Consider the following 25,441-nt stretch of genomic DNA (forward strand, 5'->3'; position numbering starts at 1 on the left):
TAACAAGTTCATGTAGTAAGTGTTAAAAAGACAATAGATAGGGAAATAGAGAGTGACCAGGTTGTAGAGAGAGAGGACATTGCTAACTGAGGTGGGTAGGAATGCCTTTTGAGGAGGTAACAGGTTAAGCTGAGGCCTGAGTGCCAAGATAACTGTCAACTCTGGTTAAAATAAGAAAGTTTTCTTTTGTGTTGTTGGCTCTCTCCATATGCTTATTTTAAAATTTCTTAACATCAATATAAAATCCTTTGTAGCAGGACACCACTAGGAAACCTTGAACCCCTCTCCTAGTAGCAGATAACTGTGTTCACACAAGTCATTGTCAACATCTTGGAGCTCATTGTCCCCAAACTTCATCTTGTCAGTACCCAGATCTGCCCACCCTTGGGTCTCTCGCCCTTGGCTCTAGCTGGATGCTCACCCACCTTGTTATGTCTGAGTTTCTGGAAGAGCTTGACTCTGTTGTTGCCAACTGATAGAAAGTACAGGATTGGGTTGAGGCAGCTGCTCATGCTCACCAGTGGCCTCCATATCTTATAGGCCAAGCTGGCCACCATCAAGAGCTGGCAGTCCTCTGAAGACAGGAAGCGGAGTGTGAGGTAGAGGGAGCGTGTAATGTGGAAGGGCACAAAGCAGACAGTGAAGAGGCCGCACACCAGCAAGATGGTCCGGATGGACTTGGTCCGCGCTGCGTTGCCTGTCCTCAGGAGGGTCTCTCCTGGCTTGACCAGGCTCTTCACCATCAGCGAGTAGCACACCAAAATAACCAAAGAAGGAAAGACGAAGCCGGACAGTGTTAGAACCATGCCGTAGGCGAAAAACTGGTCAAATTTTTCAGGGCTTGTCGTGTCATAGCAGACCGTCTGGCCATTGATGTAGTCTGTTTGGGAGAAGAATAATGTGGGCAGTAGCTGGAGGACCACCAGGGCCCAGGTGGTGGCGGTGCCCAGGAGGGCATGCCGGCGGGTCCGGAAGGGCAGTGAACGCAGGGGATGGCACACACCCAGGAAGCGGTGCACAGATATGCAGGTCAGTAGCAGGATGGTGCCGTAGATGTTGGTATAGAACAGGAAGCGCACCAGCCTGCACAGCAGCTCTCCAAAGAGCCACCTGTCACCCAGGGAGTAGGTGATGATGAGGAAGGGCAGCGTCAGCACGTAAAGTAGGTCAGCTACCATCAGGTTCACCAGATAGATGGTGGCACAGCTCCAGCGCTTGGTTTGGCTCCAGGAGAGCCACAAGACCGTGACATTCAGGGGCAGCCCTAGCATGAGGATGATACTGTAGGTCAGGGAGAGGTAGATTTGCTTGTAGTCTTCTGAGAACTTGCAGAATCTCTGTTCCACTGAGGCATTAGTATCCAGTGTCTCCATCTCCCGGGAGGGTCCTTCTGGGAGAACAGCTGCTCCTCTTTGTACTTCCCCTGGGAGAAAAGAAAATGGGCAGCATAGCATCATGACCTTGGCTGAGTGTTAGCCTCTCCCTTGATCTTGCATTTTATTCTGTGTTCCCAAAGTCTGGTCAGAGTCTTTGTTTGAAAGAGGCCAGCTCCAGGAAAGAAAAGTTAAACCCAAGGGCACAGCAGCCTTTAAAAGGTAAGCTTGTAGACTTACCAAGTCCAGAGGGCTGGCCTTACACTACCTTGTATGCTCTCTGCTCTAGGCTGAGTTGTGACCGGAAACTCAAATACACATGGTATAGGAAGGTGCTGCTGTCATTTAAACAGGGTATACAACCTGGAGCACTCTGACTGCTCCTCTGGCTAGAGTCCTTTGCATAGAGTCAGGAAATCTCCAAGGGGATTTTGATTTGTATCTCTTTCAGGATTTATTAACTGCATATTTGAATACTGAAGCTGATTTGCTTATTAACCATCTCAGCATCCTGAACATCCAAGAAAACAGATGTGAGCCATGAAGCCAGGTGCAAGTTCTTCCATATTCCCATCTCTGTTGACAAAGCAGATCCATAGGCAGATCCGTGTAGCTGAGGAAGCTGTGTGTGGAGCCTGCCGGACTTCTGTCCCATTGGGAAGTCTGTGAGTGGGTCAGCCAATCAGCATGGAACCTACGGGAATGAAAAGTTTATTTCTAAGGTTTAACATTCAAAAAGATAAGTTAATACAGGGCAAGAGAGAAAGATTTAAGATAGGTAATTTCGGGATAAATTGAGTGTTGACTATACAAATTCACAACAGAAGGAACCTCCGTTGCTCTGTCAGTCAACAAACATTTATTGAGCATATCTATTGAGTCTGGCAATAGGGATACAAAGATGAATAAAATCTGTCTCTTGCTATCCAGGATTTCACAGTCTGGTCGAGAAGACAGAAACCAAAACTGCTAATTATAACAGGGTAAAGAAGGGTCATCAAAATGCTGTGAGGACCAGCAGCAGGATGCAGCACTTCTCTGCTAAGGGAGTCGAGTGAAGGCTTTCCAACGAGGTGCCATTTGAGCCACTTGGGAGAAGAACAGAGACCAGGGTAAGGGGCCGTCCCGTGGGGATGGGGGAGGCAGCCCATGAAAGGGAATGGAGCTTAAGGGCACGTGTGTCCTGGGGTGGCAAGAGAGCCAGTGGGGGATGCCGTCATAAAGAGGGTGGAGGTTCTTCAGTAGGATGGTGATGGGATAGGCTGTTTGAGGAAGATCCCAGCAGCCTGGACCTGGGCCTGGAGCAGTCGGACTGGAAGGGGCTGTAGCAGTGCATGCAGGTGAGCGATGCTCAGTATCCCCAGTGAGCCGTGCAGGATGGGTGGAGGGGAGGGACCTGTCCCCAGAGATGCCGCTGGGGCAGGAATGAGAGGACTGAGTGGACTCGGGGTACGCACCAGAGGAGGAGGTGAGGGTGTCCCTCAGACTGGGTGAGGGGGTGGCGAGGCCTGAAGGTTAGGACTGACCTTCTGAGGTTGCAGGATGGTGGCTCTCCTGTGCTGCAGCTTGCCAAGCGGCTCACCACCTCGCTAACTGACTTTACAAATCTACTTGACTGGGAGAGCTAAGCTTTTTGGCTAGGTGAGTAAAAATAATCTCATTTTCTCTCATTTTGTTCCCTGTAATCTTTCATGTGGGGGGGCTTTCAAATGCTTAGTCATTTCCAGCGAAGCTGCCTTCCTAGCTCCGTGTGGGCTCTCAGAGGGAGGCCAGAGAAGGGGACCAGCCCGGCTTTAGTGCAGACTCCGCCAGCCAGTTCACACTGTGATCTTATTTAATCCTCAGAATAACCTTGTGGACGAAGCGTTATGAGCTCCAGTTTACTCCTGAGGAAAGGGAGAGTCAGAGAAGACACCCCTATCGGGTGGGCTCACTAGGCCCTCTGATCAAGTATGCTTGATCCTGATGTGGCTTGGGGGTTTCTGCTCCCTCAGAGCACATTGTGGTGCGGTGGAGAGTGCTCAGACTGGCTCTCCCAGGGACCACTCGTACAGTTTGAAACAAGCCACCTTGTCTCTCTGAGCCATCTCTGGTGAGATTACTGAGAGAATTAGGTGCAAGAAAGGCACACAGGCCCCGCAAGCCTGCCGCAAGGGCGGGCACAGACACATTTTAGTTCTTATCCCACACCCTCCTCCCTCTTTCCCTAGAGACTAGGGTGCTCTGAAAACCTGAGCTCTATTGTTTATATGCGAGGACTGGAGGGCGAGTGTGCCTTTGCCACCCCGGAAGTGGAGAAAGCGACTTTTCTTCATGGCTGTTACCTTCTGCTATGGTCTCAATTGTGTCCCCTACAAATTCATATGTTGAACACTTAAACCCCGCTGTGACTGCAGCTGGAATAAGGAAGTGATTAAGGTTGAGTGAGGTCGTAAGAGTGGGACCTTAGGTCTGTAGGATTAGTTTCTTTGTAATGAAAGGCAGCAGAGAGCTTGCTTTACACGAGGACATAGCGAGAAGATGGCCTGCAGGCCAGGAAGAGAGCTCTTACCAGAAACCAAACCTTGCAGTTTGTTCTTGATCTTGGACTTCGCAGTTTCCAGAACAGTTTCTCTGTTTAAGCCCCTCAGTCTGGTATTTTGTTACAGCAGCTGAGCAGGCCAAGACACCTTACTTGGACTTCAAGGCCAACCTAGTCTGGAGGGACAGCTGTTTAAAGTGAGAGGATGATCATCTTAGTCAAGGCGTAAGTATAGAGAACTATAGTTCTATAGGGTTTGGACTAGTGCATCCCTGAGGTTGCTGTTATGGAGAAAGGAAGAGGGAGAAAAAAGTCAGGCCGTAAAGGGTTAATTGACTTGGCAAAAGCTGTGAGTGTTGACCCCCTCCTTTCCCTTGAAGCCTCTCTTCTGGCTTGTATCATCCGCTGGCTTTTCTCTGCCTCCGTACAACTTCTAACTGTCTCCATTCACTGGGATGAATAACTGAAGGACTATGTAGCTATTTATAGAAGACAGGAAAAGAGTGGAAGCGAGGTTGGGGTTTGACAACAGAAGAGAACGTGGGGGACATTTGCCACGATGAACAGGGTTCTAAGAGGAAGCCCATACTTCCAGGACGTATGTATTGCATATGCGGTTTCCCCTCTTTGCCACCATTTCTTCAAGAGCTTTCAAAAAGACTGACACAGTTCAGAGTTGGAATTTTTTTTTTTTTTTTTTTACATGGGCTCAGTGGGAAGATGGACTTCGTGTAACAATGAAGCAGGAGTCCCCAGTGTGCTGTTAAATGGGTACCAGTTTCTGACCTTGAGCCCAGGGTTCCTCACAATGTTAGTCTCCAAAAGCCTGGGCCTGTCTCTGGGCCCCTGCTGAACAGGGGCCTCAGCAAGCCGTCCCAGGAGCAGTGGTGATCTCTGTGGACCACACTGGACATCTCCCAAAGGGGATGAGGAAGTCTTTATCATCTCAATGGTCTAAAATAGTTATGACCACCCAGGAAAACAACACACCTAAGATGAAAGAAGTGTTCTCCCTCCTTTATAAATGTTTATGAGGTGGTACATATTTCGAGAGTTCAGGAAAGGGAAGATTTATGAATAAATGTGGATAACTGCAAAGTGTTAACTGCCTTTCAGTTGTGGAGGAGTGGTTGTTGAAAGAGAGAATCTTTAAAAAAGATTCTGGGCCAAAGCAATGGGCATTGCTCATTTTCATTTTAAAACACCACTATTAGGGCATCTGAGTGGCTCAGTTGGTTAAGCATCCAACTCTTGATTTCCACTCAGGTCATGATTTCATAGTCATGAGATAGAGCCCCACGTTGGGCTATGAGCTGAGTGTGGAGCCATTCCCTCTCACTCTCTCTCTCTCTCTGCCCCTCTCCTTTCAAAATAAATAAACAAGGGTGCCTGGGTGGCTCAGTCAGGTAAGCGCCCGACTTCAGCTCAGGTCATGAACTCATGGTTCTGTTTGTGAGTTCGAGCCCCGCATCGGGCTCTGTGCTGACAGCTCAGCGCCTGAAGCCTGCTTCAGATTCTGTGTCTCTCTCCCTGCTCCTCCCCTCCTTCTGCGCACGCTCTCTCTCTCTCTCTCTCTCTCAAAGAGAAATGAACATAAAAAAAAAAAAGTGTTAAAGAAAATAAAATGCCACTATTGTATTATACATGTTTAAATCGGTGAATTGATTTTAAAATTTAATATTTTACCTATATTTGGAAACTCTTCTTGTTTAAACAGCTGAAGCTATGTAATGGAGTCTCATTAATGTGCTCAGACAGTAAAAGTTCATTTATACAACTTATTCTGAAAAACTATTGATTAATATGTGTGCTTCTTAATTTATAAAGATGAATTTGGGATGCATTATTCATATCACAACATAATTATTTGATTTTTCAACAGGTTTTTAATTTTAAAAAAAATTAATTTTATGTTTGAGAGAATGCAAATGGGGGAGGGACAGAGAGAGAGGACAGAGGATCCGAAGCAGGTCTTATGCAGATAGCAGTGAGCCCTATGTAGGGGCTCGAACTCATGAATAGTGAGATTATGACCTGAGTTGAAGTCCGATGCTCAACCCACTAAGCCACCCAGGTGCCCCTGATTTTTCAACAAGTTTTTAAAAAGTGAATCCCCTAGGTACATTTAATTAGGTGGTGGGTTAAAGTAGTTGGTGGTTTTCTTTGAATTAACTTTTCTGAAATGTTTCAAATTCACTAGATAATTTGGTGTCATTTGGCCAGCAGACCACTGGGTGGCAGATGAAGACCGACAGGTTACAATCCCCTCCCCCTCGCCCCCAAGGAAGTAGGAATTGAGGTTGGGCTCAGGTCCAGGAATAGCAGTTGTGGATGAGGTATAATTCACTGAGGACATAAAGAAAACCCCACCAACCAAACCATCTCTTATTTTTGTTTTTTGTCTATGTTACAATGCTAGGTTCACACTATGATACATAGTTACAGTTTGCCAAAAGCAGCCTGTTACTGTAATTTATTTTTAAAAAGATCTTGTGAGAGAGGTGTGACAGGCATTATTCCTCCCATTTTGCAGCTGAGCAAACTGAAATTCAGAGAGGTTCAGCAGAAGTCCCATCTGCGATGATTTGGGGAAAGCCTGCATTTCTTTTACAGTCAGAGACTCAGCACATTTCCAGATTTCCAGAAATGGTTTCTTGCCTACCTACCTCCTCCCCCTCTCCCCGCCCCCTTGCTCATAAAACAAAGAAAGAAGACATGGAAATAAAAGAGCAGGTCATCCCTGAAGCACCTATATGTAGTGCCTTTGTTATAGGAGCTGGAACCCTAGCTTAAACAGCATGATCTGGAAATAATGGTAAAGAGAGAACAATGGATAGAATTAAAAGAAAAAAAAAAAAACACCAAGAGTGAGACCTACATAGCAACCCTCCGCCCAGTTTTAAACTATACCTCGAGTCTGAAGATAAAAGACACGGACATTAGCTTTTTAATGATTATATACTATATTTTAACAGTGTAAACTTACTCCTGCTCTATACTTGGATCTCTCTCGTATATTTGAATTGTCTGTCTTAAAACATTGGAGACCAAGGGCCTTTTTTCCTACTAAGGAAAGCAAATTGGACCCTTTAAATAATTTAGAGGACTGTCTAGAAACAGTGAGTACTTAATTTCAATAATTAATTTGTATAGCAGCTTGCACATTTTTGTTTTCTGTTGACAAGGATCTGACATAATTGGCAGCTTTAAATTAGTGTAAACATGGGAAGTGATTGGGAAACATTGCTCTGACATTGTACTGTCACAACAGAGAGAAGGTGGCTGCTCTGAAACTGATGTTACTTTGTCTAGAAAAATAACCACTACTGAAAAAATAACTTGTTTATTCCATCTGCACAATTGTGTGATCCCTCAAACTGACTTTGAAATCAGAATTTTTAACATTAATGATGCAGTAAAAATAACCATAGCTATCTTGTCCTGTGGTGATGGAAGTTCATCGTTGCCTTTGGGTTCACAACCTTGAAAGGGGATCTTTATGAAACTTTCCCTTTTCCTTTCATTTGGCATCAGACAGAGATCTTTAAATGCACCACGACTGAATCTATCCTTCCCTGTGTTTTGTGTCAAGAAAATGTAGAAAGCTGGTTTGGTTTTCGGGGAGAGCAGAGATCAGTAACAGAGCCTGGGGCTCTAAGACTAGTAAAGTTGCCCAAGGCATCTGTAGAGTGGAGGGCTTGTGTCCCAGGATCCCTCCTTCCATCTGCTCTTACCCTCAGGCAGCAAGTTCCCCTCACAGCCTTCACCTAAAATACCGCTTAACGCAGCAACATGCTGACATGCTGTCCATTACCGAAGCCTTTCCTGTTGCTAGGGCGTTGCTAAGGAGCGGGGCAGGGGTGGGAAAAATCCACAATAGCTCTGGACACTGACCACATGGGGGAGGTGGGAGAATACTGTTGTCTTAACGTGAGTCGCCTGGAAAGTAGAGCCGAGGTTTACTGTGCTACCATTTTATTAGGGGGTACAGTCCTAGGGAGCAGGAATGAGGGACAAAGGGGAATAACCTGGTGAATGAGGCAGATTAAGAGGGGGACTCAGAGGTGGGCTATTGAGTTGGCCCCCACAAAAGGCAACTGCATGTTCAATTTTAAGAGGCTGTGATCTGAAAACCTGAATCAATTGCATCCCAAGATGGACCTCCCAGGGCCAGGAAAAAAGGAGACATTTGTCCACCAGTTTCTATCTCCACCTGACCAGGCCCTGCTGGTGGGTTTGTCCTGTGAGCACAGGAGAACATCAGAAAGAGGAGATGCATTTTCTCACCAAGCCCCGTTTCTCTTTTGCCCTATGAGGTGTTACCCATTTCCTTTACACACACTTCTGTGTTGATTTTGCATGGAGGATGAGGGGCTCCTGGTGTATCTCATCCCTTATCCTTTTTTAAAAATATTTTAATGTTTATTTTTGAAGGAGAGAGAGAGACAGTGTGAGTGGGGGGAGGGGCAGAGAGAGGGAGACACAGAATCTGAAGCAGGCTCCAGGCTCTGAGATGTCAGTAGAGAGCCCTAGGTGGGGCTTGAACCCACGAGCTGTGGGGTCATGACCTGAGCTGAAGTCGGATGCTTAACCGACTGAGCCACTCTGGTGCCCCATCATTCCCTATCCTTTTGTGTGAAGTCATTCTTGCAGTTTTTTTTCTGTTCACTTTTTTCTATTGAGTTGCCTTGTTTTTGTTGTTATTCATTTTTAGGAGTTCTTTACATACTTTGGATACTTTGTTCAGTTATTCATGTTATAAATATTGTTTTTTAAATGTTTTATTTATTTCTGAGAGAGAGAGAGAGAGAGAGAGCGAGCGAGCATGAGCAAGGGGGGGTCAGAGAGAGAGGGAGACACAGAATCTGAAACAGGCTCCAGGCTCTGAGCTAGCTGTCAGCACAGAGCCCAATGTGGGGCTCGAACCCACGAACCATGAGATCATGCCCTGAGCCAAAGTCGGACGCTTAACCGACTGAGCCACCCAGCTGCCCCATACAAATATTTTTTCTACTCTGTGGCTTTGCTGGCTTAATATATATATATATATATGTGTGTGTGTGTGTGTGTGTGTGTGTGTGTGTGTGTGTGTGTGTTTATATATGTGTGTGTAATCCCCAAAGGCAAGGGAATCAAGAGCAAAAATGAATTACTAGGACCTCATCAAGATAAAAAGCTTCTGCATGGCAAAGGAAACAATCAATGAAACTAAAAGGCAGCTGACAGAATGGGAAATGATAGTTGCAAATGACATATCAGATAAAGGGCTAGTATCCAAACTCTATAAGGAACTCATCAAACTCCACACCCAAAAAACAAATAATCCAGTGAAGAAATGGGCAGAAGACATGAACAGATACTTCTCCAAAGAGGACATCCAGATGGCCAACAGACACATGAAATGATGCTCAACATCACTCATCATTAGGGAAATACAAATCAAAACCACACTGAGATACCACCTCATGCCAGTCAGAGTGGCTAAAATGAACAAATCAGGAGACTATAGATGCTGGTGAGGATGTGGAGAAACGGGCACCCTCCTACACTGTTGGTGGTAATGTAAGCTGGTGCAACCCCTCTGGAAAACAGTGTGGAGGTTCCTCAAAAAATTAGCAATAGAACTCCCCTATTACCCAGCAATAGCACTGCTAGGAATTTACCCAAGGGATACAGGAGTGCTGATGCATAGGGGCACATGTACCCCAATGTTCATAGCAGCACTCTCCACAATAGCCAAATCATGGAAAGAGCCTAAGTGTCCATCCACGGATGAATGGATCAAGAAGATGTGGTATATTTAGACAATGGAAAACTACATGGCAATGAGAAAGAATGAAATCTGGCCATATGTAGCAACATGGATGGAACTTGAGGGTGTTATGCTGAGCGAAATAAGTCAGGCAGAGAAGGACAGATACCATATGTTTGCACATATAGGTGGATTAGGAGGAAGCTAATGGAGGACTATGCAGGAGAAGAAGGGGAAAATAGTGGGAGAGAGGGAGTGAGACAAATAATGAGAGACTCTTGAATGAGAGAACAAACTGAGGACTGATGGGGGTGGGGGGAGAGGGGAAGGGGGGTGATAGGCATGGGGAGGGCACTTGTTGGGATGAGCACTGGGTGTTATATGTAACCCAACTTGACAATAAACTATTTAAGAAAAAAATAAGATAAAATAGAAAAATAATTATTGATAGGGTGTTTTCCAGAAAACTAAAACTATGATATTCCTTAATTTTCCACTTTGAATATAGCAAAGGTGAATTATGTTTTATATTAATAAAATATGTGTCCTTCTAAAAATGTGTATATATATATGTATGTATATATATGTATTTTTTAAGACACATAGAAGTTCTTAATTTTAATATAGTTGCAATGATCAAGTTTTCTTTTATGGTTTGTGCTTTTTTAAAGTTTATTTTATTTTATTTATTTTTTTAAAAGTTTATTTTATTAGTTTTGAGAGAGAGCACAAATATGCAAGTGGGAAAGGGGCAGAGGGAGAGAAGAGAGAGAATCCCAGTCAGGCTCCATGCTATCAGTACAGAGCCCAATGGCAAGTCTCAAACCCATGAATTGTGAGATCATGAGCTGAGCCAAAAACAATAGTCAGATGCTTAATTGACTGAGCCACCCAGGTGCTCAGTTTGTGCTTTTCGTATCTGGCTTAAAAATCTTAATAAGGATGCCTGGGTGGCTCAGTTGTTTAAGTGTCTGAGTCTTGATTTCAGCTCAGGTCATGATCCCATGGCCCTAAGATCAAGTCCCTGCTTGTGTTCTCAATCTTTCTCAGAAAATAACCAAAACAAAACAAAAACAAAACAAATCTCCACTATCTTGATGTCATAAAGATATTCATCTGTATTAGCATATGATAGTGTTTCCCAATTAGATCTAGTTGATTTTGTCCTACTAATGGGCTTAATGTTTGTATGTGTGTGTGCATGAGAAACACAGGAAAACATGATCAGATTAGACGCTTTTTGGAGATTGGAGAACGAAGGACATTGGAAATAAGTTAGGAGGCATTTGCTCTAGTTTAGGAGGGAGAAGATATTAGCTTTAACTTGAGTGGTGAGCGTGGCAGTGAAGAGAAATGGGCAGATTCAGTTGACATTTAGGAAGTAAATGAACATGACCTGGCAATAATTAAATATGGGGCTGAGGGAGGGGTTAGGGTTTCCCCAGTGGCTTTATTATCTGCTGCTACCAACCAATGCTTTGATTCTTTTGTCTATTAATTCTCTATTTTATTGCTTCTCTCTGTTCAGTTTCTGCTTCTTTCTTGCTTCTTCTGACTTGGCTTTCGCTCTGGGCATCCTTAGGCTTCTGCTACTGTTGTAGATGGCTAACTGAACTCGGAGGCCAAGAAAATTTTCCTGAGACTCTAATTAACCCAGGTATTCACCATTATTCAGAAAGAGAAGACACACTTATGAGAATAATGGGCTTTCTTTTTCACCAAACCCCATTTTTCTTTAATAATGTCTAAACTATGAACTTGCTTTCTAAAATACATACTTAAATAGAAGCTTCTTAAGCTTCTAAAACAGTTGTGGTGGCAAATATAAAATTTAAAGCTGGTCTCCAACACAGAGAGTTTCATTTAGGCCTGTCAGAACTTTGGCTCTGAGATATTTGGTTCATATGTAAACCTTAAATTTAAATTGACAGTCCTATTAATGATGGAATGCAGCTATGTAGGTTAATGGTAAAAGAACAAAGTGGATATTTTTGAACTTTTTGTATGCAAGACAGATTAAAAACAGTAGTCATAGAGAATGCAAACAGACCTTGATGTCATGTTCAGTAAAACATGTCAGAGGTGAGGTCTCGGAAAGCACTAGACTGAAATACGAGGGGAAGGTGTGGAGTTGCAAGGGGTTTCATTTAAACACGAGGCTCCTGTATTAATATTTTCATTGATTTATTTTCATGCCAATATGTTCTGACATAAATATGGTGATCTATAATGTATCGACCATAAAAGTCAACATTATTTTTAAAGCTGACTCAGGGAAATAAAACCTCATTGTTAGTGCTGATATATATGGTATGTTACTGTGTTGAAAAATTAACCTCTCCTGTTCTGCTCCCGATTGAGCTGATAGGAGAGATGCATGCAAACATGCTGACCTTTTGTGCATGTTTTGCTTCATGACCAAAGTTTAGTTTGCAAGGGAACTGGCCCATGGTGTGTAAAGTAAAGAGCAATGCGTATTGGACATTCTTCTGAAAGGAACTTTGACAAGAATGAAAGCTGATCAGCAAGAACCTTTGTCTTTCAGAGGTTAGGCCTAGGAAACTCTCTGGGTTAGATACCGTGGAGCCCGTACCTTGAATCTTCAGTAAACAGTGAGAGTGACTTGAGGCCCCAAGATGTAGAGGAATCTGGGGATAGCGTTGGCCATGGGTGACTGCAGAGGAGAGACTCAGTCTGGAATGCCAGAGGCAGGGGCACACCCTTGTGGTCTGTGCAAGCCAAACCACAAAAGTGATAGGACCTTTTATGAAACGATTCTACGAAGTAGAGAGTGAGCCCAGGAGAGTTTAATTTAGCAGCAAAGAAAAGTATGCTGGTGAGACCTGAGTTTTTGCCACTAAGTTGCAAAAACAGTATAAAGTTTGCTTAAAATAAGAAAGTGCTGAGATTTTTAGAGCCAGAGGAACCCCTGGGTACGAGGCAGGTGTAATCACTTGATAGATGAGGAAACTGTGAAGTGAGCAGTTTGTCTAAAGACATATAGATGGTTAGTGGTTGAGCTGTGTCTAGATTCCAGACCTTCAGATTCTCTGTCCAGGGCTCTTCTTGCTCCATTTTATCAAATAGGAGCCATGAATGATAATATGCGTGCATGGAGGATATTCTATAGAACCACTTGAATCTGGTTTCCAACCCACCACTGTACTGCAACTGATCTTGTCAAGACTCTCAATGGCCTCCATATTGCTACATCCTATGGAAACTTTCTGACTCCATTTAAACCTCGAATCAGCATATGCTATATTCATTGAAACAGTCTTCTCTTGCTTTCTCCATTGGTTAGGATTTCATTGCTGGTGAGGGAAACCCATACCATAGGGGGTACCAAGTAAAACAATAATTTATTGCTCATATAATCACTGACCTGGTACGTGTGGCTTTTGTTACACATGATGCTACCAAGACTGCTTTCTCTATATTTCCTGGCTCCACTGTCTCCAAAGTGGCTCCACCTTTATATGTACTCTATTCTCATAGTGACAGGATGGCTGTCAGAGACTCTACTCTTTCATTTAATGATATACAAATCCAGCAGGAAAGATTATGCATCAGCCAGGAATTCCCAGGATTAGCACTGATAGGTCCTATTGTCTCATTCTAAATTCTGTGTCTATCTCTGAACCAATCACTGTGGCCAGGGGAATGGAATGCATTGATTGGCATAGGCCTTGGTTACATGTTTCAGCTCTAGGACCTTGAGGAGAGAATTGGCTTCATCCAAATCCCATGCATTTAGAGTTGAGGGAGGGGTGGCTCTCCTAAAGCATATTTGGGGTTCTTTTACAAGAAAGGGAGTGAATACCAGGCAGCAAAACTAACAAATACCTGTAACAACTTCTCTGATGTGACAGTGCCCTAATATGCTTCCTACTTCACTCAACTTGCCCTCCTCAACTTGATCCTCAGGGCTCAGCTCCCAACCTTCTCCCTTTCCATGTCTATATCTGCTCTCAAGGTGATTTTATCCAGTCCATTGTGAAAGCAGATCAGCCTAGCCCAGGGCATTTCAAGTCAACCTTGGTTAACATGGTAGTTAAAATTGTAGGCATGGAATTTAGTGAGAAAGAGTGTTGAATGGGAATTCTTGAGAGGAAGGATGATTATTGACATAAGTGTATCTGAGAATATGGAACACCAAGCTACTCCTTATTTTTTGTTCCAAAGGTAAAGGACAAGGTTGCAAAAGATTTACAAATAGTTGCCATAAATGCATAGCAAATAAAGTGTATTAGTCAAGTGGGTTAAAAGTCCTCTTAAGGTTAGATCTATATATACTTGCTCTTCTTCGTGTGAAATTGAATTTCTGACTGTTTTATTTTCTGGGAAGGTAAAGAAATCTCCTAGGATATTTTCCTTCTTTATTACAGAGCTTTATTGTAATCACCCATGGAATAAATTCTTTAACCCCAAGGCTATGGTTACTGCAAAGCTTGTTTTACATATCTGTTGTGGGAAATTGCATTTATTTACTATGTGTCTATTATAAGTAATTGTGTACATTGGAGTATATCTGGGTAGGAGATTGGATTTATGCACCTAAGCTGTTACATTCCAACCAGCACTGTTAATGACCTCACTAGCTTTATTCCATAACTCCATTTCTGCATAAATCCATAAACCCAATTTCTAGTTAGGAGCCATTAAAACCCTTTGTCTTGGCTTTCTTGTTATAAGTTTATTTGAGAAAATAAATTTGTGACTCCATAAGAATAATTTCTAACTAGTATGTGAAACTTGTCTTTTTCATGCCACCCATGTCTTGATAACTCCCTAATCCGCATCCACAGCTCAGTTCTGTGAGCTCCAGTCTTGCGTATCTAACTGCCCTTTTGGCACTACCTGGATATTTACAGATTTCACCAACTTAACCTAGGAGTGAGTTCCTGATTTCCTCTTTTTCTGTGTCTTTTTCTGTGTCTCAGCTCAACATTCTTCATAATTTCAGTAAATGGCATTGTTTCCCTACAGTCCACTCCATTACTTTCACTCAGTCCAGATTATTCTGATGTTGAGTTTGGTCCTAGGTCTCAAATCACAAGTCTATTTCTCTGAAAGCCTGTCTGTTCTATGAACATATCATGCTCATTCATGCCCCCAGAGTCTCTGCAATTCCCCATCCACTCCCCCTCCCCGCCTCCCTGCTTGATGCACACTTTCCACAGCTCTTTATCTGCATGGCTGAATTCATCTTAACCTTCAGATCTTAGCTAAAATGTCATGCTCTGAGAGGATTTTTTATTATCTAAAACAATTTGTGCTGTAATCCCTTACTATAGCATCTTATTTATATGTATATGTTTGTGTGTATATAATTTTTTTTTTTTTTTACAAAATTGGTACATATAGCTTTGCTTGGTTTTTGTCTGTCTGCTGCTAAAATGTAAATGAATTGAGGTCAGGGACCGTGTCTGTTTTGTTCTTTAAATCCTTGGGCCTAGTAGTGCCTTGCACATAGTAAGCATTCAACAGATATTAGTGGAATGAGGTATTATTCTGTGTACTGTCTTAGAAGGGAGGGGTACCAGTGGCTTGCTCTGTTGAGGGTCATGCCACCTCACTCACCCCAGCAGGATGGACTATTTCCTGGATTCATACAGGTGATTATAGGCTGGCTTCTGAGACAGTGGTTGTTGGATGGCTACCATCATGGATAGGCATAAAAAGAAGTAGCTTGAGCCTCCAGCCCCCAAGGCCTTGACTCTGGGAGTGTTGGACCTCTCTATGGCCTGTACTCTTTAGCCTCCTTTTTAAGAGCAAATGATGCTGAGATAGAACATCTTAATTTCATGCAAAGGTCTTGATTCCTTTGATATGAGATATGCATTCTTGAAAAAGCTAAGTAAAAAGCACCAGTAGGGATCCCACAACCAACTTTTAGCACTGCTCTTGGAAAAGAAGTTCTATGCAATGTCGAAGTGAATACATAAAAGAAGAAAACATGAATTATGGCTTGTTCTTATCTTTAGAAATGGTGTATTAGGCTAGTCTCTCTATTCACGATTTGATGGGTTGTTTGTGATGACTGAGCAAACATTTTTGTTGTTTTTGCTTTTTGTTGGTAACTGTATCCGTCAGCTTTTACTAGAGGTGCTGCGATAACAAAGAACTCTGAACTCTTCCTGGCTTACAATAGTTAAGTCTTATTTCTTATTCACAATGTGTTAATTGTGAGTCAGGTTCAGCTCTTCTTTGTGTCTCTTCTTTATCCTGGGATCCAGGTGGTAGGAGTAGTCCCAGTCTGGGACATGCTTATCTTATAGCAGAGAGAAAAAGAGAGAGACAGAGGAAACATAAAATAGTTTTTAAAGCTGCTGCTTAGAAATAGCATGCTTCACTTCTAGTCATATGTCATTTGTCAAAGTAATTCACACAGTCAAGCCTGATACCAATAAGGTGGTTTAATCCTCTCACAGAGAGGCAGAGTAAATGATTGAGAATGTTAATATAATCTTTCACAGTTTTCTAATGAAGATCTAGAATACTGCTGCTGGAAAATTTTGACAATATGTAATGAATGAACATTTAATGAAGAGTGAATGTTTTTTAAAAGTATGTTTTATATATTTTTTAAATGTTTGTTTTTGAAAGAGAGAGAGAGAGAGACAGAGAGAGAGAGACAGAGAGAGAGAGAGAGAGCAAGCACCAGGAAGGGGCAGAGAGGGAGGAGGACAGAGGATCCCAAGTAGGTTCTGCACTGTCAGCACAGAGCCCAATGCAGGGCTTGAACCCATGAACTGTGAGTTTATGACCTGAGCCAAAACCAAGAGTAGGATACTTAACCAACTGAGAGCCTGAAATGGAGAATTTGGAGTCTTTGTATGCCAGCAGTTTACTGTGTGAGCTTGGACAAGACATTTAGTATTGCTGGGTTCCTATTTCTGCAAATTAACGGGTTTAAATTAGATGACCTTAAAATTCATTATAAATAAAAAAATGTCTGTGCTACTCTGTTTCTAAGTACAAGATGAGTGGTGTGTCTGAGCAATGGCAGTATTGAGGACTCAATTTGTGGGGCGTCTTAGGGCTGTTCAAAAGCATGGCTCTGCACTTTAGAGGCAAGTGGGGAGATCTAAGATCTTCACCCTCAGCCAACTTCGAGGGGATGGATCCTGTGCCTAATTTCTTCCCACTGAAACCTTGCCTCTTGCCCACATGAGATTACAGTTTAGTTTAAAAGGAATTTTCATTCTCAGTTCACTTAGCCAAAGGGCAAGTTCTGACAAGGTGGCTGTTTGAGTGTTGTCGATGAGTGATGATGAAACAAAGCAGCAAGCAGTAAGATGTGAATGGAAATCCTGACTCCAGCCTGGCCCTAAATTGTTAGTTTTTGAAAATAAAAAATTAAGAAAAAATAAATCAGGTTTTGAAAAATTTCAGGTATTTGCAGCTAATTCTGTATAACTCTTTATGTTGGATGAGCTTCAGGAGTTATGGGAGACTTGTTCAGTGAGCAGCTAACCTGAACCTGTCAAGATTTTTTTTCTCCCAGTACATCTATTCCCATTTTTCCTTGCTATTTAGATCTAGTTGGCATATGTCTTAAATTAGAAACACTCGGCTCTTTTCAGCCAGATTTTCAGCTTAGATCAGATTCTGTAGAGCTTCAGCCACTGAATTAAAAACTTGACCAAGTTCTGTTTGACTTCTACATGCCCATTCATCACAATATAAGTGATTTCATATAGTTTTGAGTAAATTTCCTGAAAATGGTGGCTTTGGACTATTCCCTGTAACCTAAACATATTACTGTCATTGTTGTCACAATAGCAATTAGGATATTACTTCAATTTAGTGGACTGCTTTCCTCTAATGTGTTAAAACATTTTACAAAGATATTGTCTCTCAGGAACACTCTCACATATGTGCATCAGGAGATAGATAAACCCAAGGATATCCACAGCAATATTGTTTGTGATCAGAAAAAAATAAAAAGAATGTCCAAATACCTATCAACAGGAGAATTGATAAGTATATTGTACTATAATCATACAATATTTGTGCAGTAGTTAAAGTACATGAACTAGAGGGGCACTTGGGTGGCTCAGCTGGTTAACTGACTGTTGATTTTTGGCTCAGGTCGTGATCCCAGGGTCGTGGGATCCAGCCCCGAGTCAGGATCTGTGCTGAGTGTGGAGCTTGCTTGGGATTCTCTCTCTCTCACTCTCTCTCTCTCTCTTCCTCTGTCCCTTTCCCCAACTCACATGCACTGTCTCTCTCTCTAAACAAACAAACAAAAATAGTAAAGTGAATGAACTAGAACTACATGTACCATTATGAATATATCTCAAAAAACTGTTGGGTAAAAAAAAAAAAAAGCAAGTTGCAGAATTATACATACAGTACAAAAAAAATTTACTTAAAGTTTAAAAGCATAATACGAGACTACATATTATATATATATATATATATATATATATATATACACACACATTTATAATCAAACTAAAAATAAAATGCAGAATAAGCGTTCACAAAAATTTGAATAATGGCTACCTCTGGGGAAGGAAGAGAAGATATCCACAGAGGGATTAGTTTTTTTGTCTGTAATATTTTATTTCTCAACAAAAAAGGAAACCTAAAATCTTGTAAGATGTTAATCTTGGCTAAATCTTGCTGGTGAGCATGAAGGTATTAGTTATTTCTTTATGCTTTTGGGTATATGGGGAATAGATTATAATAAAACAGTTCATCCCCCTTCCCCATTATCACCTTTTCTCTCCTACCAACCTCCAAGAGATGTAGTAGCATTGCATGTGAAAAACAACTTCTAGAAGACTGGGTTTACTTCATGTGGTTTGGAGAAGGTGACCTCTTCTTTCTGTTCAATTTAAAAACATCATCTCAAACTCAGATTTGAGATTGGTTTTGAAAAAGAGCTGGACAATCAGGGCCTTTTTGTTCACAGTGATTTGTTGCACACATCCCTGAGGCTCTTCCCCCACTTGTGCTACCTCCTTGCCCAAAACCCTCTAATGGTTTCCTCTTGTCATCAGATGAAGCTGAAGATAGCCTGCTGCCCTGCAGCATCCGGCTCCAGGCTTCTCCCCTCCCTGTTGGACTTCCGGTCTTCTCCAACCACATTCTCGGTTCTCTCCCTTCAGGGTCTTCACAGGTCAGCAGCTCTGCCTGCCTTACCCTCATCCCTCATCTCCCTTCAGCTCTGAGTGCTTACTTAAAGACATCTGCCCTGACCCCCTCTCTGGGGTCTTTGTTGGTCTCATTCTCTGCTCGATCCCCGCTGTTCCCAGGACACATGATCAATACATATTTATTAACTCTCACTAACCTGAAATTAGAATTGTAGAGATTAAATGAAACTGGTCACACCCTAACACCCACTTATTCCTCTTTCCGAATGGGGAGATGTCTATTCTTGCTTGGTTTTTGCTATCATAAGACAATAATAGATATAAAGTTAATTATCTTGCTAGATTAATAGAAATTCCTGCCATGTTTTTTTAGATACATCGAAATTTAATATTACCTAATGATACGTAATATAAAGGGAATCATGAATTCAATATTAGTCATTATTTTTTAAGTCCATTGCCTGTAAAATAGATGATCTGTGCTCCAATTCAGGAGCATTTATTGGTAATAAAAATATCCTTACAATTTCTCTTTAGTTTAATACTAGCATGAGCAAGCACTATGCATGGAAAAAAAGTCACTGAAAATTCTACAGGAAAGTAGAGTCATTCTGAAGCAGATTTGTTCTATTTTTATTTTTTTTAATGTTTATTTATTTTTGAGAGAGAGAGAGCGAGTGGCAGAGGGGCAGGGAGAGAGAGGAGGACAGAGGATCCAAAGCAGGCTCTATTCTGATAGCAGAGAGCCGAATGTGGAGCTTGAACTCACAAACTTGGAGAGCATGACCTGAGCTGAAGTCAGATGCTCGACTGACTGAACTACCCAGGCACTCCATAAAGCAGACTTGTTTTAAAGCAAAGAGTTTGATTACTAAAGTAAAGATAATTTTTTGATAGTTTTATTGTATCAGGCAGTTCTTGGGAAGGATTCACAGGGTGGTGATAGAATCAGAATCTTCTGAGCTAAATAGTGCAAGTGAAAAGTTACGGAGTGTCTCTCTTGCTTTTGTGTAAGGGGCTGAAAGTCTGCAAATCTTAATAGGGTATGTCTAATAACATGTTAATAATTCACAGATTGCCAGCTTTGGACTACAGACCTTGAGTGAAAGAGTCTTCATAAATTATACATGTCTGACAAATAGGTGATACATTTTTCAAATCACATAAGCTCCTCAGAATCAAGTCTGCTCTGTGGAGATAATTAAAGAAAATCGATGTGTGTTGATTGATAGATATTTGACTTGAAAACACAGTCTCCACACTGCCTCAGACAATGAGGCGCCCCAGCTTTAAGACTGTTCTCTGAAGATGGTAGGAGTGCAGTAGAAGGCTTGAGTGTGCTGCATGTAGTGCTTATTACTCTACATGCTGAGTTCTCACCTCAGTGCTGGCCCTGACCCTAACTCCCCACATTGCTGAGGGCAGCTGATCTGACCTATCTCTGTCTCCTTTCCTGAGTGAGAGAGTATGACTCTCTGTTCTAGTCTCACTGGGATAGTGGGGGGCTTAATTCATCAATGTTGGTAAAGTGCTAGGAAGATGAGAAGTGCTGTGTCCATTCTAAACAACATTATTGATTCAATTTTTTCCTTGTCGTTAATACAAAATTCTCCACATATCAGATAATGGTTCAGCATTGTATAAACAGCCAAGAATTGCTGGCAGAAGAGATGTGGCCTTTGTTTTCCCCTAGGAAAATTGATGTCTGTAAAATGCCTTCAGTTTATCTGAAAATACATTATTACATGATTTAAACTGATTATATATTCTTATTGCATTTTTATTTGCCTATCAGAGTATTATCTTTTTGTTTGTTTTGGTTTGCTTTTCGGTAACCATCTATAATAATGTTGAGCCCAGTAAAATGCTTTACATTATGGAAGGTCTGGATTGGTAAACATTTTGCTTTTCCATTCTGGATAATCCTATTCATCAAATAATAGTGCAAATATATATATATAAATATAACATATATAATTATATATGTGTATGTGGTGTATGTGTAGACATATATGTATATATAAATATAAAATCTAACTTGCATTATCCATAATGCATAATCCTGTTCATTACATAATTGGGATAAATAAATACATATATCATGTTAATATCTTTGTCTATGTATTATTATTATTCGGAAGTAATAAATATGATAAGTAACAACTAATTATAACATTTAGCTAATTCACCATTCTTGAAAAGATTTAGGAATTGTACTCCTAAAATGACTTTCAACAGGTATTTTAAAAAGCATATGAGAAATCTAGGCCAGTTACTTTACCATTATTAAAAAAAAAAAAAAACTAAACGGTAATAATATTGGATCATCTAGCTTATAATTTATTAGACTTGGTTCTGAGTCCCTTTTGTATGCTTCCAAATTCCAAATATACCCTCAGAAGGTGGAAAATTCAACAGAATTGGTTATTGTAAAACATAACGTGCAGAGGGCTATAAAGATTGCACTGAAGATGAAGGCTATCCTTTGGATACATAGGGCCTGGTTCGTTTGTTAAAAAATAAACTTGTTTCTTCTTCTTCTTTTAATGTTTATTCATTTTTTGAGAGACAGAAAGAGACAGAGCATGAGGAGGGGAGGGGCAGAGAGAGAGGAAGACACAGGATCTGAAGCAGGCTCTGGGCTCTGAGCCGTCAGAACAGATGGGGGGCTCGAACTCACAAACTGCGAGATTACAACCTGAGCCGAAGTCAGATGCTTAACCAACTGAGCCATTCAAAAAAATTCTTTTTCTAGTGGTATTAATGATTATGGCTCTTAAAAAGTCTTTATCTTCCCATGATACATACTGGAAAAAGAAATCCGTTTCATTTTCATATGGTTGTACTATTTATGGGTAGCTCAGCTATGAATTAAGGGCTACCAAGGAATAAATTTGCTTGCTTTATTTTTTATTCATCAATTTATTTCCTACTTCATTTATTGGATGCTTGGTATGAACAAGATGCCATGAAATTTGTTAAAGGGTAAAAGACTACTCTTAAGGAAGTTGTGATCTAGTTGAGTCAAAGAAAATGTTCTAGAGACAAGAGATTATATAAATTACTGTGGTCAAGGGCTGGTAGTTGTCCCCCAACATCTATTCTCTTCATTTTCAGTAACAGAATTCCTGGTTTTTAGCTGGGCACATGGCCACCCAGAGTACAGATGCATCTCATCAGCCTCCCTTGCAGCTAGATGTGGGCAGTGCCAAGTCTGGACAATGCTGTGTAAGAGGAATTGTTCTCTGACAGCTTCTGTGACCCTCCCTTATTTGCCTGCTCTGCCCCCTTTGGCCCTTCTTTTTCATGTCTTTTTGCTCACTGGATGCGGATGTAACTGTTGGAGCTCCTGTGACCATATTGGAGCCTGCAGATGAGGGCCTTACCTAGGGATGGAGAAGTAAAGTCTGAAAGGACCCTGGGGCCCTGTGTTTATGGGGACTGCCATACTGGCCTGGGCAGCCTATCTCTGGGTTTCTATGTGAGAAAGCAGTAAACTGCCTTCTGATATAGGTGTCTGGTACTTCCAGCCAAATATTATATTGACAGGCACATCCTGTGAACTGTGCATTATAAGTGTGTGTTGGGGGATACAATATGCAGAGCAGCGATCAGAATGGGGAATTGCCAGGAGGGAAGGCTTCCTGGAAGCATTTGCTATCCCTGCTTCAACTCTTCTCTCAACCTACTCATTATTTCTTTCACCTCATCATTTCTTGAATATGACAACACTTTCTTGCTTCCTTACATTTGCTCATGCTGTTCCTTTTGCAATGCTTTCTGTATGCATCTTCCTGCATGTTGAGTTAATTTTATAATTATATTAAGTTACATAGTCTCTATGAGCACTGAACTTAGTTTAAGTTAATTAAACTAAGTAAACACTCAGTACATTTAGCTGTTATCCTCATGATTACTACTGGCCAGCTCAAACTTTGCCTGTGTTCTTTCTTGAACACTTGTCCCTTTTTCTCAGAAAGAACTGTCCCCTCAGTATCCTAAAACCTGCAACTACGCAATAGGGAACTGAACTGTTTGGGGGAAGTGACTGGCTAGTTTTGTGTGTAGCTACCTCTCAGGAACACTGGATGGGCATGAGAAATATGGCCTTCCAGCATTCTTCCTTTGCATTCTGGCTGCTTCTTTGACATTGTATCCCCAGGTTGCTGTTTCTATGGCCACTTTTCAGAGGCAAGGCCATAGCAACATAGCTTCAGCCTTGCTTTAGCTTTGCCTCTTGGATCCTGAGCTTTGCAAACATGAATTCTTATCTTTGTTATTTGTGGGTTAGGAGAGCAGATTAGAGTGTAGGACTGGGGACAAGTATGCTTTGTTTGTGAGATTACCCCAACTTTTTTTTTGATAACTACAGGACTGGTATTTTGAGACCAACTTTATGACTATATTGTGGTGCTCTTTGGCTTTCAAGTATTTCTTTTCAGGTGATTGCTGTGCCAGCATGACCCAAATGTGGGGCTTACTCTCAGACACGACACTGTCAGCTCTGCTCAGGCGTCCCCTTTGTGCTTTCCTCCTTCCAGCCTGTCCTGTTGCTGTCCTGTGGGCTGGGGCATGGTCACAGTGGGGTCTGTGCAGCTGAGCAGGCACTATTCTGGTGTCTTGGTTTGGCTAGCACAGAGATTTCTTGCTTAGTCTTTGGGAGTTCAAATATTCATATATATTTTCAAATATATACATACTCAAATATATATATATAGATATTTGAATATATATATATTTATTTATCTCCCATTGGGAATAGTGAGGGCCTTGACACTCACAGGATGAAGTGGATTTCACTCCAGATGGTGGCCTTTAGAAAAAGAAACTGGTACTGTCAGATTTGAGATTTTCAGTCATTGAAAAAGAAGGACTGATTTTGAGAATCATTTCCACAGTCCGTCCCCCATTTCTTGGTCTTGCCTCTGTTTAGGGAACTGAGTGAAGGATGGTGTCCGTTCAGCTTCCCCCCCATTGGTGCTGACATACCTATGCTGGTTAGTTTTTTGTACCATGTTCCACACTGGCATGTCTCACATCCCTGAAGCCAGCATACACAGGACCATATTTCATTGTAATTGCCTATTTCATTGGGGGCTTTTAAATCTTACTTGCTTTACCCAGTAGGGCAAATTCTTACATCCTTATTTAAAAGCTTTCTTCTGATAAAAGGTAATTATAATATGTTCTTAATCTAAGCATATCCACCTGTGTTTCCCAAAGAGCAAAGTCCTCCAGGTCAATATTGGCTATTAAGCTCTAACATTTCTTTCAGTTCTATTACTTTTTGGGTCTATACTGAGAGTTAAGGACATGTATATATAAATCTCCTGGACTAACTGGTTTTAAAATATGCCCTTAACTCTTGAAATCCACTGAAACCACTCTCTCCAAAGAAGAGAGGGACCAGAAGTCAAAGGCCATGTTGGCGGGAGCTTCTGTTGGGTAGGGCCTTTTGATGTTTTTTTTTTTTTTTTTTTCTTCTTCTTAAGATTGTGAGAGGGTTGCAGCTGGCCCAAGGAGGGTTAAGGGGGTCGATTGCTTGGCCAGGTAGACCAGGAGGTGGAAGGTTTCTTGAGGGTCTATTTTCTGATGATGAAGGGCACCATGATCTGGAAAAACAAAGGAGGCCAAGTACAGACACCTGTGAGTTTTGTCTGCAAGCTTGGCTGGTGAGGGGGACTTTGAATAGAACCCTTCTGGCTGAGATGCAAACTAAGGATATCTGATGTCCTCTTATATGCTGTTTTGTTTTGTTTTGTTTTTTAAACCTGGATTAAGTAGGGTTTACAGATCCGGGGACAAATCTGGCTTTCAAATACTTCGGAAATGCTTTTGAGTTTCAGTGCTTAGATCTTACGACATTGCACAGAAACCGCGTGATCTTCTAAACAGCTCTCCTGCTTCATCAGGACAGATAACACACACACAATCTCTGCGTCTCCTATTTAGCGAGCTAGGTAAGATTAAAGGAACTAATAATCACTTCCATTTCGGAGGGAAGGCCGCCTCTGCGCACAGCTGCAACTGCATGCTGTGCCCATTGCGGAGCATTGTGGGAGTGACCAGGCAGCAGCCAGCGGAGGGGGCGGGGCTCACGCTCCACTTCGAGGAGCTACACGCGCGCGCGGACCAGGGCAGAGAACGCCCGCAGCTCATAACCCTGTGACTGCAGCTGCCTTGGACGGAGTTCATGGCTTTAGCACATCCTGTGTGCCTGCTTCTCTGGAAGGCCTCCTCCAGGATGGAAAGGCAGGTAATTGAGTTCCTGTTCGGGAATAAAGGATCCTCTGAGAGCAGATGGCGGTGTCGGAGTCAGGTGTGGAATGAACGTGGTATTCTTGGAGACGGTTCCTTGTTGGATTTCGAAGCTCTCCCCAGTTGCAGTGAAGTGAGGACAGCAAGCGTTGAACCGGCCCAGGATAGCCGTGCTTATTAGGAATGAACGTTGAAGGCGATTTCCTTGGCACTGCTGGTGCACCGCCCTTCAGTCCTGGTCTTTAATGAGATCTGAATCCCAGAGATTGAGCGGAAGGTGGGGGAATGCAGAAAATCTGTTAGTTCTTTGTGGGGAAGCCAGGTGGCTGGTGGCCATGTTTGCAGCGGTCGTTGATTTGTCGTCCTTCAAAATACAGGGTCCTGTAGGCAAGAGGTAATGGCACTACCCTGATCGAGGCCAAAGACA

At 42.0% G+C, this 25,441-nt stretch overlaps 1 protein-coding gene across 1 annotated transcript; it reads right to left on the reverse strand.

Annotated features, from left to right (window-relative positions):
* Positions 1-353: 353 nt before the first annotated feature.
* LOC120234253 lies at positions 354-24,951 on the reverse strand. Its single transcript, XM_039236029.1, is given in 7 exon segments — positions 354-471; positions 473-780; positions 783-1,423; positions 3,698-3,769; positions 8,029-8,135; positions 18,840-18,953; positions 24,743-24,951. Coding segments are annotated over 7 exon segments (1,569 nt in total).
* Between the last annotated feature and the right edge of the window lie 490 nt (positions 24,952-25,441).

This window comes from Hyaena hyaena, unplaced genomic scaffold, assembly GCF_003009895.1.
Source record: "Hyaena hyaena isolate Hyena2069 unplaced genomic scaffold, ASM300989v1 scaffold_105, whole genome shotgun sequence".
Lineage (NCBI taxonomy): Eukaryota > Metazoa > Chordata > Mammalia > Carnivora > Hyaenidae > Hyaena > Hyaena hyaena.